We start from the raw sequence: 15,505 nt of genomic DNA, 5'->3' as shown, positions 1-15,505 counted from the left end.
TTTTTAATTAGAATCCATTTTCCGAAAAATAATATTTGCGAAAAAGATCATTTTGATGAGGTGTCATTGGTAAAAAAAATATATTACTGAAAAAAAAATTAAATGTTGGTTGTCTTTTGGGTTGGCAGGAGTATGGTCAAAAATTGGGAGTCTCCCTAAATCCTAAGAGTTGGTAACTCTGTACTTTCCATCATGATTTCAATGGTAGAAGGGCTTTTCATAAAATTTCTAGGGCTATCTGGAAATTTTATGAAAAGCCCTTCTACAATGGGAATCACGATGCAAACTAAAGAGGCCAGGAAAAGGGATATCTGATCATAAATTTAAAATAAATATACAGTCAAAAGTCGTTAATTCGGACACTCATAATCCGGACCTCAAAGTTACAAACTTCCTGCGCATAAGACCTTTACAGCTGCGAATATGAGTGTGCGCGTGCGCAAAATACGTTTATGAATGCACGTTAATGTATAACGGACGGTATAAGCTAAGCTAAAATTATCTAATTCCGTTAATGTTGCAGATTGCATTGTTCCTTAATCTTCGAATTGGATTCGGCTTATTATTTTTTGCAGACTGTTAGAGCAATTTTATAAAAGTAAGCTTGAACTTTCGATTATGTCAAATAGAATTTCTGATATATATTTACTAATATGTAAAGGATCTACAAAGCGAAAGTATGTTTCGAAGTCCATTAAACAAAAAGTGGAATTGCTGCAAAAAAAATGGATAAAGGCATATCCTTTGTTTATCTAAATTTTAACGTTTGTTTATCTAAGCTTTGTTTATCTTTAACGCCACAGCGGCGAGCAATGAATTGGAAGTTGATCTGTCAACACTATCCTTATCTTCAGCCCAAATGTTTTTATTTTATTTGGCTTATTACTCTGTCTTTGATATGATTTAAATCAAATTCCTCGTCATTATAATTTGCTTCCGATAGCGAAGAAAGTGACAGAGGTTATTGAAACCAAAAAAAAATTTCGATTGAAAAATTAGGCGGTATTCTCGACACAGCAATTATAGGACTTGAACAGCGGAACTTTGTAACTGAAGAAGAAATTATGTCTGTTTATAGAATTAAAGAGAATGTATTATCACATAAAAACCAAAGCAACTTAAACAACTTACATTGAAAGAAATGTTTAATAAAGTAAACAAATAAATATTAAGCTTTTTTTTTTTTCTTTTTTTTTTTTTTTTTGTAAATTTTGATACCCTTTAGATCATAATTGTTCTTTATTTCATAAATTATGGTTTCATATTTTTTATTTTATAATTTCTGCATGCCATCTTACCAGATTTAAACTGATGATCTATAATCCTAAAAAATTGATAATCCGGAATCGCCGAAGTCCCGACGAGTCCGAATTAATGACTTTTGACTCTATATTGTTTTCATTTTAAACATTAATGAGGTGGCTACAAAATTATTCTACAAATGCGTAAACACTATCTCTCTGCCTGGCTAGGTGCACACGTGTTGATTATAGTATATTACTTACTTTTAGTAATTCACAAATCATAATGATCTCTAAATTGTTAACCGACAAATTATCACACAAATCCAGATAATAAATGGTACATAAATATAGTACAAGATTAGCTTCAAGAGGTCATGCTACTTAGAAGTTTAAAAAATAACACTTTGGATACAGAAATGAAAGTTTTATTCGAAAAATCCATTTAGAAAATATTTTACTACATTCACATCATAATTTCAAACAAGGGCAAAATTTTTTACCAAGAAAGATAAATCTACAGCAGAAAATACAAAATGCGTATAAAATTCCTACCTGATTATTATCATGGCCTCCTTTTCGCTTCATGGGCTAAAAAAAATAAAAACTAAATTTGGAGTTATGAATGATGTCAAAATTTCACATTATCATTGTGGATTCTTATGGACTAATCATACCTGCAAGAAAACAGAATGTAGTTTACAAAAACAATGTATTTAAAATAACTGATATACATTTCCAAATATTACATACAAGCATACATCATCTCCACAAGAACTTCATATAATATTTAAAGCTATGTTTTTATATTTTTTTACCTACAGAAATAAAATAGCATGAATATTATTAAGAATTTTGAGATACAAATTTAAAAAAAAATGAATTTAAATCACAGTCATATAAATATGAAGTTACGGGCTGATTATGATTAAAACCACACAATGTGTTCAAACATATCTAAATCAAACTTCCTAAATTTATAGCTAAAACAGTAGTTCTCACTCTTTTTTGTCCCAAGTACTCCTTTCACCACTACAAGATCATCTGCCCTCCTCCATATACATTTATTCAGATTTTGGTTATTTTTAAAATTTTTTCATAAGTCAAACAATAAAAAGTATAGAAAATATTGATAATTATCAAAACTTGAATTATACTAGTTTTTAATATTCATAAAGTAAAACTAAATACTTAACAGCTAATTAAAACGCTGACTGTATCTCCCACCCCAAAGCTAAGAGCTTCCCTCAGGTGAGAATCTTCCTTCCCAGTTCAAAAACATTGACCTAAAGTCATAAAAGGTAAAAGCATGTACATGGTAAAAAATTGTCAACAGACAAACAGAATTTACATCTTTAATGCAGCATGCACATAAAATCAATTCAGCAACAGGTATATTTTGGAAATTTTATTTCTTTTGGGGTTACAACAGCCTTATGAAATAAAAAATCATAATTTTTTCAATTAATTGCCATAGTTGATCACCAACTAAAAACTTATTTTATGTAATATCTTGCACGATCACTATAATTCTTCAATGGCTAGACAGCCAAGGATGGGCCTTTGCCTTCCTCAGAATCAAATTCCAAGCTCTTCTATCCCTGGCCATGTATATCCACTTGGCTATTTTTTAAATTCTTAAGTCTGTTTCCAAACAGTCGAGCCACCTAGGTTTCCCTCTTTTTTGGGTGCCGAATGGTCTGGCCGAGAAGATCTTTTTAGTTATTCGATTTTAATCCATTCTGCACAGGTGTTTGCCCATCTAATTCTCTGAATCCTTATATATTTTACTATATCTATTTCTTTAAAGGATTTATAGAGTTAAGAGTTAGTTCTTCTTCTCCAGATAATGTTGCATTTTATGCCACCACAAATACTTCTCAAAATTTTTCTTTCAAAGGCAGAAATGATACTTTTAGCTTTTTCTGTCGTTGTCCAGGTCTCAGCAGAGTACATGTCTGATTATTTTGTAAGTTAAAATCTTCGTTTTTTTGCTAGTAAAGTTAGACTTCAAGTATTTTTCGAGACCAAAAAAATATTGGTTAGCATCTGTGACTCTACTACAGATCTCGGGCATTAAATCATTGAGAGTATTAATTTCTGATCCTAAATATTTAAATTAGCTAACAGTTTCAAATTTGCAATTCCCAATTTCAAAATAGGGGCTGCTGTTATTACCACATGGCATGTATTTAGTTTTATTTTGGTTGATTGCTAGATGCAGTTTGTTGGCTGCAGCCTCTAGAAATGCAAAAGCCTCTCTAAGTGACTCGAGAGTGTGCGTGACTATGTCAATATCGTCAGCACACACAAAAATCTGAACAGACTTGTCAAAGATAACTATCTTGCATTACATTAACATGAGTATTAATGTTGGAGTCCTTTATGATTTTTTAGAGGGCAAGGTAAAAAGCAAGCAGGACAGTGCATCACCCTGTCTGAGCCCATTTGAAATAACAATAGGCTCAGAAAGATTTTCTGGATTTTAACCCTAAATTTTGTCTCAGTAAGAGTAATGGTGACCAAATTTATAAGTTTTTCAAATTCTCTCAGTATTGCAAATTCTCTCATAGCTTCAATTAAATATTTTCTGCTTACTGAATCGTAGGCAGTCTTAAAATCAAAAAAAAGGTGGTGCGTTGCAATGCCATATTCATTAGTTTTCTCCAAAATTTGCCTAATGTTAAAGATTTGTTATGCTGTAGATCTTCCTTTGCAGAAACCACATTGGTAATCACCTACAATATTTTCTATATAAGTTACTAGTCTACTAAAAAGTATATTGGAAAATAGTTTGTAGAAAACACAAAGGAGACCGATTCCCGTGTAGTTGAAACATTCCAAACTGTCTCCTTTTTTGTGTATAGGACAGATGATGCTCAGTTTCCAATCTTCAGATAAAACTTCTCGGTTCCAAACCGATTCGATGAGGTGGTGTATTTCCTCAATGTTTTGACCTGCAGCACTTTTAATAAGTTCTGAAGTAACTGAGTCAGGGCCTGTTATTTTTTAGTTTTTTAACTAATTCTCTAACTTCTGCCAAAGATGGTGGCGGGATACTATCGGTGTTTACAGAGGTAGTTGGGTAAGTTGAAGACCCTTCCAGTGTATGGTCATTCAACAAGTTACTAAAGTGCTCATTCCACCTGTGGAGTACCTCTTTTCTATCATTTAGAATGATGTTGTTTGTGTCTCTACAGGCAGTAGTTCCAGGCTTAAAATCTTTGTGGCCAAGATTAATTTCACAATAGAAAGCAAGGCTTTCATTGAACCCCCTCAGATGTTCAACATCCTTAAATAGGTCTTCGTGAAAAAGTCTTTTCTTAAGCCGATGGATCTCCTCCTATTTTCTAGATCTCTTATATTCCTCAACAGAGAGTTTTGAATGTCGCTTTTGAACCATATTTTTATAAGCAGCTCTTTTTACCTGTGTTACAAGGAAGATCACTGTAATTATTCTAGTAAATAACTGCTTCATACACATTTATGAATGATAAGTTTACTGCCCAAAAGGATTGCACTGGACCAGATTACGGCAAAACACTTGAGGCCTAAAAGAAAGGATACCTTTGTGGAGAACTTGAGAAACATTTGTGGAAACCAGTTTGTATCCATATTACACGTTATAAATACCAAGAAAAGTCCCAAGCAGCCACTGGATTTGAGCTCATGTCAAACTTCCAATGTTCAGCAATTTTAATGCTCAGCCATTGCTAGGCTCTAAAATGTGAAAAACTTCATTGCTTTTAGATACAATAGCCAGGAAACACAAAAACAATTTCTAACATGAATATTTTCTTCTTCCTTCAACTGTTAACACTATCTCTGAATGCTTTCATTATTCATATATTTCGTGATCATTTTTGCACACCCTATTACAACAGAAAATTTCTTCTTCTTGAAAGATGGTAATATATAATGAAACATCAACTTGAATTGTACCAAATAGAATCATGTGGCATCAGTGTCCAAGAAACAAAAACCCATTTGAAGCCATCTTAACTGCATCAGAATTCGCTTGTAAAAAGAAAATTACTGCAAGCAAGAAAAAAATACAAGTGTAATTTTGTTACATTTCATTTTCTCAACAATGTTTTTGTTGCACTGATGCATTTTTTGCTGAAGTCTTTTCACATCCTGCAATTTGTGCACGCCAATTTCATTGTGACTGGTTTAATATGAAAGTACCAAAATTTCTACTGTTATAACTAATCTGATCAACTGCAAATTATAACAATGTGGAAATCTTCCAACTCAGTGCTGCTTATTTACGAACTACGATCATCAGGGCCAGATAAAGAGTTTTAGAGGAGCTAAGCCTTAAAAAATTTTGGTGTACCCAGATTCATTTCTGCTTTCTAAGCATTGGTTTAAGTTCACTGTTCTGCAATAAAACTGGTAATGACCTTTTTGTGCTGCATCCTTCCTTGATACCTTAAGTATGCAATTATTTTGCTTATTTGACCATCATTATAAAATGATGAAAACAAAAATAAGCTGCACAAAATGTAAAATACTGAAACAAGTCGATAAAAATGACTATTTCTAGATTAAATACTTGGTACCAACTTTTAAACTGCTTTTTAGAAACATACTAGTTCCATGGCTTTTAATAACGAACTGAAGCAATACCTAATAAATATTTAAAACCCAACATAAGCATAAATCCGTGACAATGATATGAAGCTGAGCTATAGCACACAGAGGGTATTTACATATTTTTAGAATGATTTTGATGCCATTTAATTAATGTTTCAAAATAAAAAGTATATATTTTTTAATATTTGATCTGATAGCCTTTTTTCACAACTATATGTCTGCATTGCCATTTCCATGATAGAAGGTTTTTTATAAAATTTCCAGGGGTATTGATTTTCATTTCTCTTTCACTACTTCCCAGAATCCTTATATGGTGATGGGTTTGCATTTAGAAAGAGCTCTTCTTAAGAAACCAAACACACAATCGTACATAGGTGAAACATAAAGAGACTTTACAAGAATACACTGAAAATGTATATATGAAATACCTGTACCAGTCTTCATTTTTTCAAGGAATACAGTGTACTTTTCTAAGTATGGCTTGTTGCTTTGTCTTGATGAAGTTTCATTCTTTGAAAATCATTGGGATAGAGAAATGGAATTTCTTCCGTAAATACCAAATGTAAAACTTTCTCCTGATAATACATTGAGTTGATTTTAAGATTTTTTTTTCATTCTTCTTATTTTTAATTTCTCACCACAGAATCCTGCAACAATCATAAGCCCTTTGCTAGAATTTTTTATTTTTTATTTTTTTTATTTTATTTTATTTTTTTTTTTTTTTTTTTTTTTTTTTTTTGCATCGATGGAGTTTGTAATTTTTTCTCTTTGTTTTTGATAATATAAATACATCTTTTTTTATTGCACCCTTTTGGTAAACCCATGCATCATCAAGGGTCACAATGTATTTCCATTTATCTCCTGTTAAATAGTTTTCACACAAGGTTTTACAAATTGTTCTGTGTTGAGCCACATACCTCGACAAAAGCTAATAACCATAATATTTTTAGCTTTTTTAATCTGCAAATTTTGGTTTACTATTTTACCAAGAAGTACCCTAAAATACCAAAACTTACCTAAACTTAAAAACAAAAAATATACTTTTACCAAAACATTAAATTTTGTGGTACTTAAGTATTACTGCAACCACCTTGGTAGAAATCTCAAAAGCTAGAGAACACATCAAACTGTAACCACATATTTGGTAACCACATGCATAGCAATTACTCAAACCAAGTGCATGACAAATATTCAGTTTCAAACAATTGCCATTTTGGCACGCATTCTTTTTGTTGTATTCCAAGTGCCATCCACTTTTTCGAAAAATTACAATTATTTTGCATCATAAACTCGACTTGAAAATTTATGCTTGAAGGATTTTCCTATAATAGAAGAGAGGAGAAATTTCTGTAGGAATACACTATTTTGTCGCAAAATTGCTAAAGGAATAATGCTCCGAATTTTCTCAATACAATTGCTACGAAACTGCCACCATAACAAAAACCTATTTGCAACTAGGTTTACTTAAGCCTTTGGAATAATTGAAACTTAAAATATGTACATACTAATACGTATGTATGTAATATATATTTTTTTTATAATACAACCGTTTTTCTTCAAAATTCACCAAAGTGGTTGCAATAATACATGAGCACTAATTCTTATATACTTTTTCAATTGAGTTTTTCATTTAAAGTTCCTTCCTCTCCTAAAGGTTCTAATTATTTAATCATCAATTTTTTTCTTCTGAAATATTCCCTGGATAAGATGTCATATACGGTGCATGATACAAGTGGTCACCAAATGTGCCGATGTTTTGTGTTGGATGGTTTAGTTGAGATTTTTGTTTGTATGGCAACCCTTTTTACACAGAAACTTTTATGAGGAAGGTGGTTTCATTTCATCGGGATGGTTTTATGGTTACGCTTTGAATAATGGCATATAGTTCCATGAAGGATGTTGTGAAGAGATATCAGTCACATGTTTTAGAGTGTATTCAAACTAGATTTAGTTCAAGAAGATATGTTGTAGGAGTTATTAATGAAATATTTGTTCATGGTTGTCTTCATGCTAATAGAGGTGTATTTTTACAGTTTTTATGGGATAGAGGATTTTTGAAGCCGAACTTGACATGAGAGAAGTGCAGGTCTGACATGAAGATTCAGAAAAAATATTGTGTTTCTGATGGATTTGTGTAGATTTACTTAAGGTAAAGAACGTGGTTCTCGACGAAGTTTGGTTTTTCCTGCAGTAAGTTGACTTAAGAAGCAACTTTTATTGTAAAATTTCAAATTTTGAATCGTTAGAAGATGTCTGACTTAGCTAAGTCATGGCATTTTGGTGCACATGCTTTGTGTGATTGGCATATTTATTAATGAATGCATATTGGATTATATATGTGATATGTCTGTCCTTACAAATTTTTGTTTGAAATTAATATTTTGCTTTTTTGGGAACTATTTTGAATGTTAAGCGAATTTACTTTTTTATTGTTTTAATTTTGTAGAGTTATTTTAATTGTTGCATTGCTTTCATTTTTTTAAAATTTTTTAATTTATTTGTGTTGAAACTGTTTGGAATTTATTATTGATCTGTTAGTTTAAATTTCTCGTGAAACATTTTTGATGAGAAACTTCACGCCTAAACATACACTTAAATTTTTGTTTTTATTTCGGATTTATTTTGTACATGCGAAAACCACATATTTTCAGACATTTTAGGCTTTAAGTTTGAAATGTAAATAAAAAATTTAAATAAGCAAAATTGTGAAACTTTTTGCCAACCCAGTTTATATACGACAGCAGATCCTAAAAATTACAACATTTCATTTTTAAGCAATACCTATAAATAAAAACTTATTTCACATATACACTGGTTATCATAAATTAAGGAAAAATCACAAAAATAGTGATAATTCCCTCAAAAATAAGCCAAACCGTGTAAAATTTGAATATGTTGCCACGTAAGAGTAGCTGAGTAAAACTGTGATATGCAAATTAGTGGCACTGCTTTTGGAATAAGTCATCTGCGAGGAGCATAAAAGTCCATGTTTGAGAGCAAGCCCACATATTTCACTGTGAGCTTGACATCAGAAACCTGAGATAGCCAATCCGTAACAATGAACTCCAGGCATCATTTGCCTGCAGAACTGCGATGGAGAGCCATTGGGAGACTAGAGGCAGGACAAAGTCAAACAGAAGTGGCCAGATAGCTAAATGTGAATCCTTCTGTGGTTCATAGACTTTGGAGGTAATTTCAAACCACAGATTCGGCATCTAGGAGGTAGCCAAGTGCTACGACGAGCACCAATGACCGATATTTGACATTATGTGCACGCAGGAATAAAGCCGCTACTCCGACTCTTCTTAGATCCTCCCTTGCTGCAGCCACCGGAAGGTTCGTGTCAATGTCAACTGTGCGTAGAAGGCTTCACGAAGGTGGTCTGTATATGAGGCGACCAGCCATTTGTATGCCGCTCACGTCATGCCATAGGAGGGACCGTTTTCAGTGGGTACGACAACATGTCCACTGGACACCTGATCAATGGAGGGCGGTTCTCTTTACAGATGAGTCCAGATTTAGTCTAGAAAGCGATAGTAGGCGTTATTTGATATGAAGAGAACCTAGAACCTGTTATCATCTGTCAAACATCCTTGAAAGAGATGCATACGGAAGGGGCAGTGTCTGTGTTTGGGGTGGCATCTCTTTGGGTGGGTGCACAGACCTCCATGTCTTTCCAAGGGGAACCGTGAATACTCAGATTTATAGAGATGACATCTTTGATGTTTATGTGCGCCCATATGCTGGGGCAATAGGTGATGCTTTCCTGTTACAGGACAACAACGCAAGACCCCACAGGGCTCGCATCGTTGATGATTATCTTCAACAGGAAACAATTATGCGCATGGAGTGGCCAGCTCGATCCCTGGACTTGAATCCTATCGAGCACGTTTGGGATGCTCTAGGGAGACGTCTAGCTGCTCTCATTCCGCCCCCTCAGACCCTTGTTGCGCTTGCAACTGCTTTGCAAGAGCAACAGCTCTCGCTTCCTATGGAACTGATAATTGAAATGCATAATTGAAAGCATCACAAATCGCTGTATTGCTTCTAGAGGCAATCATATTCCATATTGAAGGTACTTTTCCTATAGCAAACTGACACCTTCGATTTATTCATTTTATACATGTGCTAATTTCTATACTACCATATTTGTCTGGTAATTTCTTTTTATGTTATTTGATACCTTATTATGTGTTGTATATTGTGGGTAAGTTTCATTAAATTCTACATGTAACTTTTTCAGTAATCGTGATTTTTCCTTAATTTATGATAACCAGTGTACATGAATGAAAGAGTTGGCCCATTTTCAAATTTTGCTTGCATATGCTGTCCCAAAAGGAAAGAAAGAAAATTCAAGATAAATTACTATTTAACTTTTTGAGACTGGGGCTTTGGTAGCAGGAAAAGCCTTGAAAGGACGGGGACTCTTGAACCGAATGCTTTCCCCCCTTTAAGAAATCGCCTCCTATTTGCAACAAAGATTATTGTGTGTAATTTAACTGATTCTCAGAGGGGTGCATCTATGTCGCAAAAGGAAGGGAAGTGTAGGGATTAGTGACCAGACTTCAAGATGCTTTTCGTCACTGAGGGAAAATTTCATATTACAGTTGTTCCGGATTGAGACTCCTGGGAAATGTGTAAACCTCCCTTGAAGAAAATGCCATTCTTTATAATATAGGACATTACTTTCATTTTTATAAAATTTTGGTTTGAATTTTACATTGCACTGCAAAACTACGTCTTTACTAAGTGCTTACAATAATTATCTCTATGATATCTTTATATTAATTTTATGTCAAAAAAATATTTCAACTATTTGATTATTTCCTTGGACAATTTAAAATTTAACCAATCTTTATCTGTCTTTTTTTTTTTTTTTCCCCTGTCAAATGTCCTTATAATTTTAAATTTGTTTTGGTATATATTATCAAATATAGCTATATCTTTGAACTTTCTTCCATACAGGGAATAATTAAAAAATAAATGCTTAAAGCTATAGAAATGATTCAAAATTAAAGTGCAGTGGAACTGTTAAGATTATGCTCTATAGGCGTAATGAAATTTTAATTTTACATTATTGTTCAAAATCTGCTTGATAACATACTGTTTAAGGAGGAAACTTTCAGCAAATTAGAATATAACAGGTTTAATTAAAAATAATTTTACTTTATTGTAGACTGTTAGTACTGCAATGTTCAACTACATAAGTGCTACTAATTAAAATTCAGTTCTTTTCAAAAATTAATGCATAATAAAACAGGTGCTCAAAAACTGTTTTTTAGAATATTTTAATTTGAAAAAAAAAAAAAAAACACTATTTAATCATGTACCATTTTATACTGTTTATTGACAATAAGTAAGTGATATATTTCAAGTATTAATAATAGAATGAATTTAAGTCATTAAAAATGACAAATTATTAGCCTGCAAACCCATAATTTAAAACGTAAATTCCATTTATCTTTTTTTTTTTCATTTGTCTAAAACTAAATTCTCAGCCTCACTAAGGGAACGTGTTCACTCGAGTATCATTAGGTAATTTCTTAGTGCAAAGAGTTTTTCAAATTGAAGGGAAAATTGTTTGCTATGCATAGCGTCTTCAAAAAATGTGAAACAAAAGTTACACGATAATTAGTTGTCTTCAATATTGTATTATGTTATTCTATATTATGCTACATAATTTAGCACATTAAGAGAAATTTCCAGATAATTTCAGGTGCCTGGTCAGCAAAATTCTCTCCTGTTTGAAATCGTTGTCGCATGTGAATTTTTCTATTTCCTCTATTGTTTAAACCAGTTCGTTTCAACTCCGGACTGTCTTTGTAACAGCTTTGACATCAACCATGGCGGCATATTTTATATGGTGGAATTTAAATTCTATGATATATTAGCGAGTATCTTTACTTGCAGTTACTCAAAAAATCTTCATTGTAAGGTCATGCGAAATCTATACTGACACAGCTGAATTAACTGTTCTTCTCTTTTTTATTGAAGATTTAGCAGCTATTCATTGGTTTCATTTACACCTTGGTCATTATGCTGTTGTATCGAAACTATTTCATATCTGAGTGCCCAAGGCATGCCCCCAGGAATTTGCCCTTGAACGTAGTTGCTGAGATATGTCTAATGAATGACAAAGTCATTCAATCACTTAAAAGGTTAAGGTTCAGAAATTCAGATGGGGAACATGTGTTGTCTTACAACAGTGATTTGTACATTATTTAAAAGCTTTTACATCCTGTTTTTATTCTCGGAGCTCAACAGACAGTGAAATTTCACAAATGCTACTATAATCCATTCTGAACATCTTACTTCAAAATTATTTGACCCTGAAATTGAGACACTGATGCGGAGGTACCTTTTAAAATAACAGTACATCAGTAAATCTGGAATCTAATGGCATGAGATGACCTTTCAAACTGATTGACTAGTTTTACTGTATTTTCAGGTTTCAGATTGAAATTGTAAAACTACTGTTGTTTCTTTGACCCAAAATTTATATTTATGTTCTTGTGATTTGTTTGAATAACAGTATAATCACAGTAAACTTCCATGTGTGAAGGTCACTTCAGCATAAACAGATATACATGGAAATAAAAACAGACAGCATAAACAGATATACATGGAAATAAAAACAGACAGAACTGTTAAGAATGAACTCATAAGAATGCAAGTACATGTTTTGTTTTGTTTTATACGGGCGCAGCCCTTCCGCCTGGTTATGCAAGTACATGTATACAAGTACATGGGAATTTATATTTGTTTATGGAAATGTATACCTACATATCCATGTAGTATGTAGTCTGCATTGATACAGAGGCTGTTCACACATTTTTTAGACGATTTTGGTAAGCGGTAATAAAAAATCGTTTGCTGCAAAAGAAGTAATTGCAGTTGTACTATGTTTTTAAAAGTCAAAATTATCGTCTGTGACTTGAAGTTTTGTTTTTATTCAAAATGGCGAATTTAACAAAGCGGTGGTTCGAAGGCTACATTTACGCTCTTTCCGAAGAGAAATATGCATACTCCGTTATCCAAAAACGATGTGAGAGTCATGGCTTTGTGATATCTAAAGCGTTGATAGGTAATATCATCAACAAGGAAGGAAAAAAACGTCAAATTGGAGCCTCAAGTGGGACAAAAATTCCAAACAAGTATTCAAGAAAAAAATGGACATCTTCGACTACTGCAAAGGTACGTTGTTTAATAATAAAAGAAAATCCCCCTAGTCAAAGGACAGTTGCAAAATCATTAAAATGCTCGGTGTCCACTGTAAACAAAATGATAAACGTTGATTTAAATCTTAAGAAAGCAAAAAAACGCAATGTGCATCGTCTTCTCCCAAAGCATATTGCTCAACGCAGGACACGCTGCAGAATTCTGTATCAGAAACACTTATCCAAAGAAAAATGGAAAACAACTGTCACAATAGATGAAGCATGGATGTATTTAAATGATTGTAACAAAAAAAGAGGCATTGGTAAAAGTATAGTTTAGGGTACCCCTTGGCGAAACTTGGCGATTTTTGGCGGTACATAGATACCGGTTTTGTGCAATTCTTTGACGCGTTATTTTGGCTTGCGAAGCGGCGAATTTTGCACCAAAAATCGCCGCTACACAAAGCCAAAATAACAAGACAAACAATTGCACAAACTCGGTATCCATGTACACATAGACTTATTTTCACTTTAAAAAAAATCCCCAAATTGCACAAAAATGGCATTGTGCACTCCTTTGACTTTATACATGTACACGTCGACCTATTTTCACATAAAAAAAAAATTCCCGAATTGCACAAAAATGGCATTGTGCACTCTTTTAACTTTATCCATGTACACGTTGACCTATTTTCACTTAAAAAAAAATCCCAAATTACACAAACTTGCATTGCGCCCTCCCTTTACTTTGTCCATGAACACATCGATATATTTTCACTTAAAAAGTCAAAGGAGCACCAAATTCTACAATATAGGCAAACAAAAAATACATTTTAAACCCAAAAATAAAATAACAAAAAAAAGTTAAAGCATGTTACACATTTAAGCACTACCAAAAGCAAATATTCACTTAGCACGATTTTCGAGTTTGCTTTGTACACCCAGAGCCACGTAAAATTCAAAATATCAATCATACTCAAATGACATTTTTCAAACCAGGTACTCTTTCTGATCGAATGCTTCATATAGTGACCATCTGAACCTTTCTTCCTACAAACCCATTCAAATCTATCTAAACAGTTTTTTACGTTCGACAAGACGACTAAACGGTTTTTACGTTCGACTAGATACAGGACACTTAAAATGGCTACTAAGTAAACCTTCATTTACACACTAGTCAATTAAAGCTCTTTTCCCCTTTCGCTCCAAATCGTACAGAAACATCAAATTAATCTTACTACATTCGGCCATTCTACCATCTAAAGAATCAAACCAACACACATCACAAAAACATTTACAAAACATCCCATGATTCAAAATTTCCCAGAATCATGCGCCCGATTACGTCACAGTAGGGTTTCCATAACATTCAACTACTCAGGCTACCATAAATAAAACAACAACTTGGAGATAAATCAAACAACAACTTCGCCATAATACAAGGGGTACCTTAAAGTCTACCCTACCCGAGCCATTTATTATCATAAAAGGGAAGAAAAAAATTTAAGTACACAGTTCAAAGAATCGAAAGAAAGTTTTTCTCAGGGATTCATGATTGTTGTTGGTTTTTCTTATAATGGAAAGTTAAAAATAAAGAGTGTGCAAAAAAATGACAAGATTAACTCCAAATATTATAAGGAACATATTTTATTGCCAATTTTTCTGAATGAAATACAATCGCTTTACCCAAAGTGCCATCAATCTGTGAGACTCCATCAGCACAAAGCTAGCAGTCACACACCAAAATCCACTGTAAACTTCCTAAAAGAAATGGAACAAAAAACTGAAATCATACCCTTCACTGATATCCCTACTAAATCTCCCGATGTGTCACTTATACCTCATATGGATTTTTGTGCTTTCGGACTTTTAAAACGTTGTCCCAAAACCCTAACAGGACTCTATTAGGAGGAATAGGATAGAATACCTCTTCTGCCACTTCAAAAGGCATTATTATCCTGTAAATTGCGGTGTCGAAAGATAGTTCAGAATAAAGGATGTTAAATAAAGCATTTAAAACATAATTTTATGTGATTTAGTTTTGTGAATACAATACACATCGTCTAAAAAATGTGTGAGCAGCCTCTGTATAATATGGTATAAGTGCAGATATGCACATAAAGCGGAAAGCATGCGTACCCTTAAATGGGAATAACGTATATACAGACACGTACATGTACACACACAGGCACACATATGCATTTATATGTATGTGTTTTAGGTGTGGATTTATGCATACATGTATTAAACATACAGATATATGTATGTGTATATATTTCATCATCAAGCTCTTGAAGAAGTTTTCGTATTTCTTCTTCAGTCAGATCTCTTTTCCTTTTTGGGCATATTGCTAGAAAAATGCGAAAATAATTCCTAAAAAACTTACGAAAATATACAATATTCTAAAGCAACGCAAGGTTCTATTTACAATTTACAAACGCAGTTATCGTGAATTCTGTAGCTATGTAGCTACAAGAACTAAAAGGAAAAAAATTGGGAAAAACCAGA

At 32.9% G+C, this 15,505-nt stretch overlaps 1 protein-coding gene across 2 annotated transcripts in view; it reads right to left on the bottom strand.

Annotated features, from left to right (window-relative positions):
• LOC118200100 (uncharacterized) overlaps positions 1-15,505 on the bottom strand; it is a 68,583-nt gene that overhangs the window by 51,024 nt on the left and 2,054 nt on the right. The window contains exon 2 of one of the 2 annotated variants that reach the window (XM_085824074.1): positions 1,797-1,918. In XM_085824074.1, the coding sequence (XP_085680200.1) occupies positions 1,797-1,829 (33 nt within the window). In that variant the 5' untranslated portion in view covers positions 1,830-1,918. The remainder of the gene's footprint in view (positions 1-1,796; positions 1,919-15,505) is intronic. The other variant, XM_085824075.1, reaches the window with a different exon arrangement.

This window comes from Stegodyphus dumicola, chromosome 9 (genome assembly GCF_044657685.1).
Source record: "Stegodyphus dumicola isolate Sdum_Otavi_A_Nest chromosome 9, ASM4465768v1".
In the NCBI taxonomy this organism is placed as follows: domain Eukaryota; kingdom Metazoa; phylum Arthropoda; class Arachnida; order Araneae; family Eresidae; genus Stegodyphus; species Stegodyphus dumicola.
Note: the sequence above shows the minus strand (reverse complement) of the source record. Positions and strands in the feature narration are given on the sequence as shown.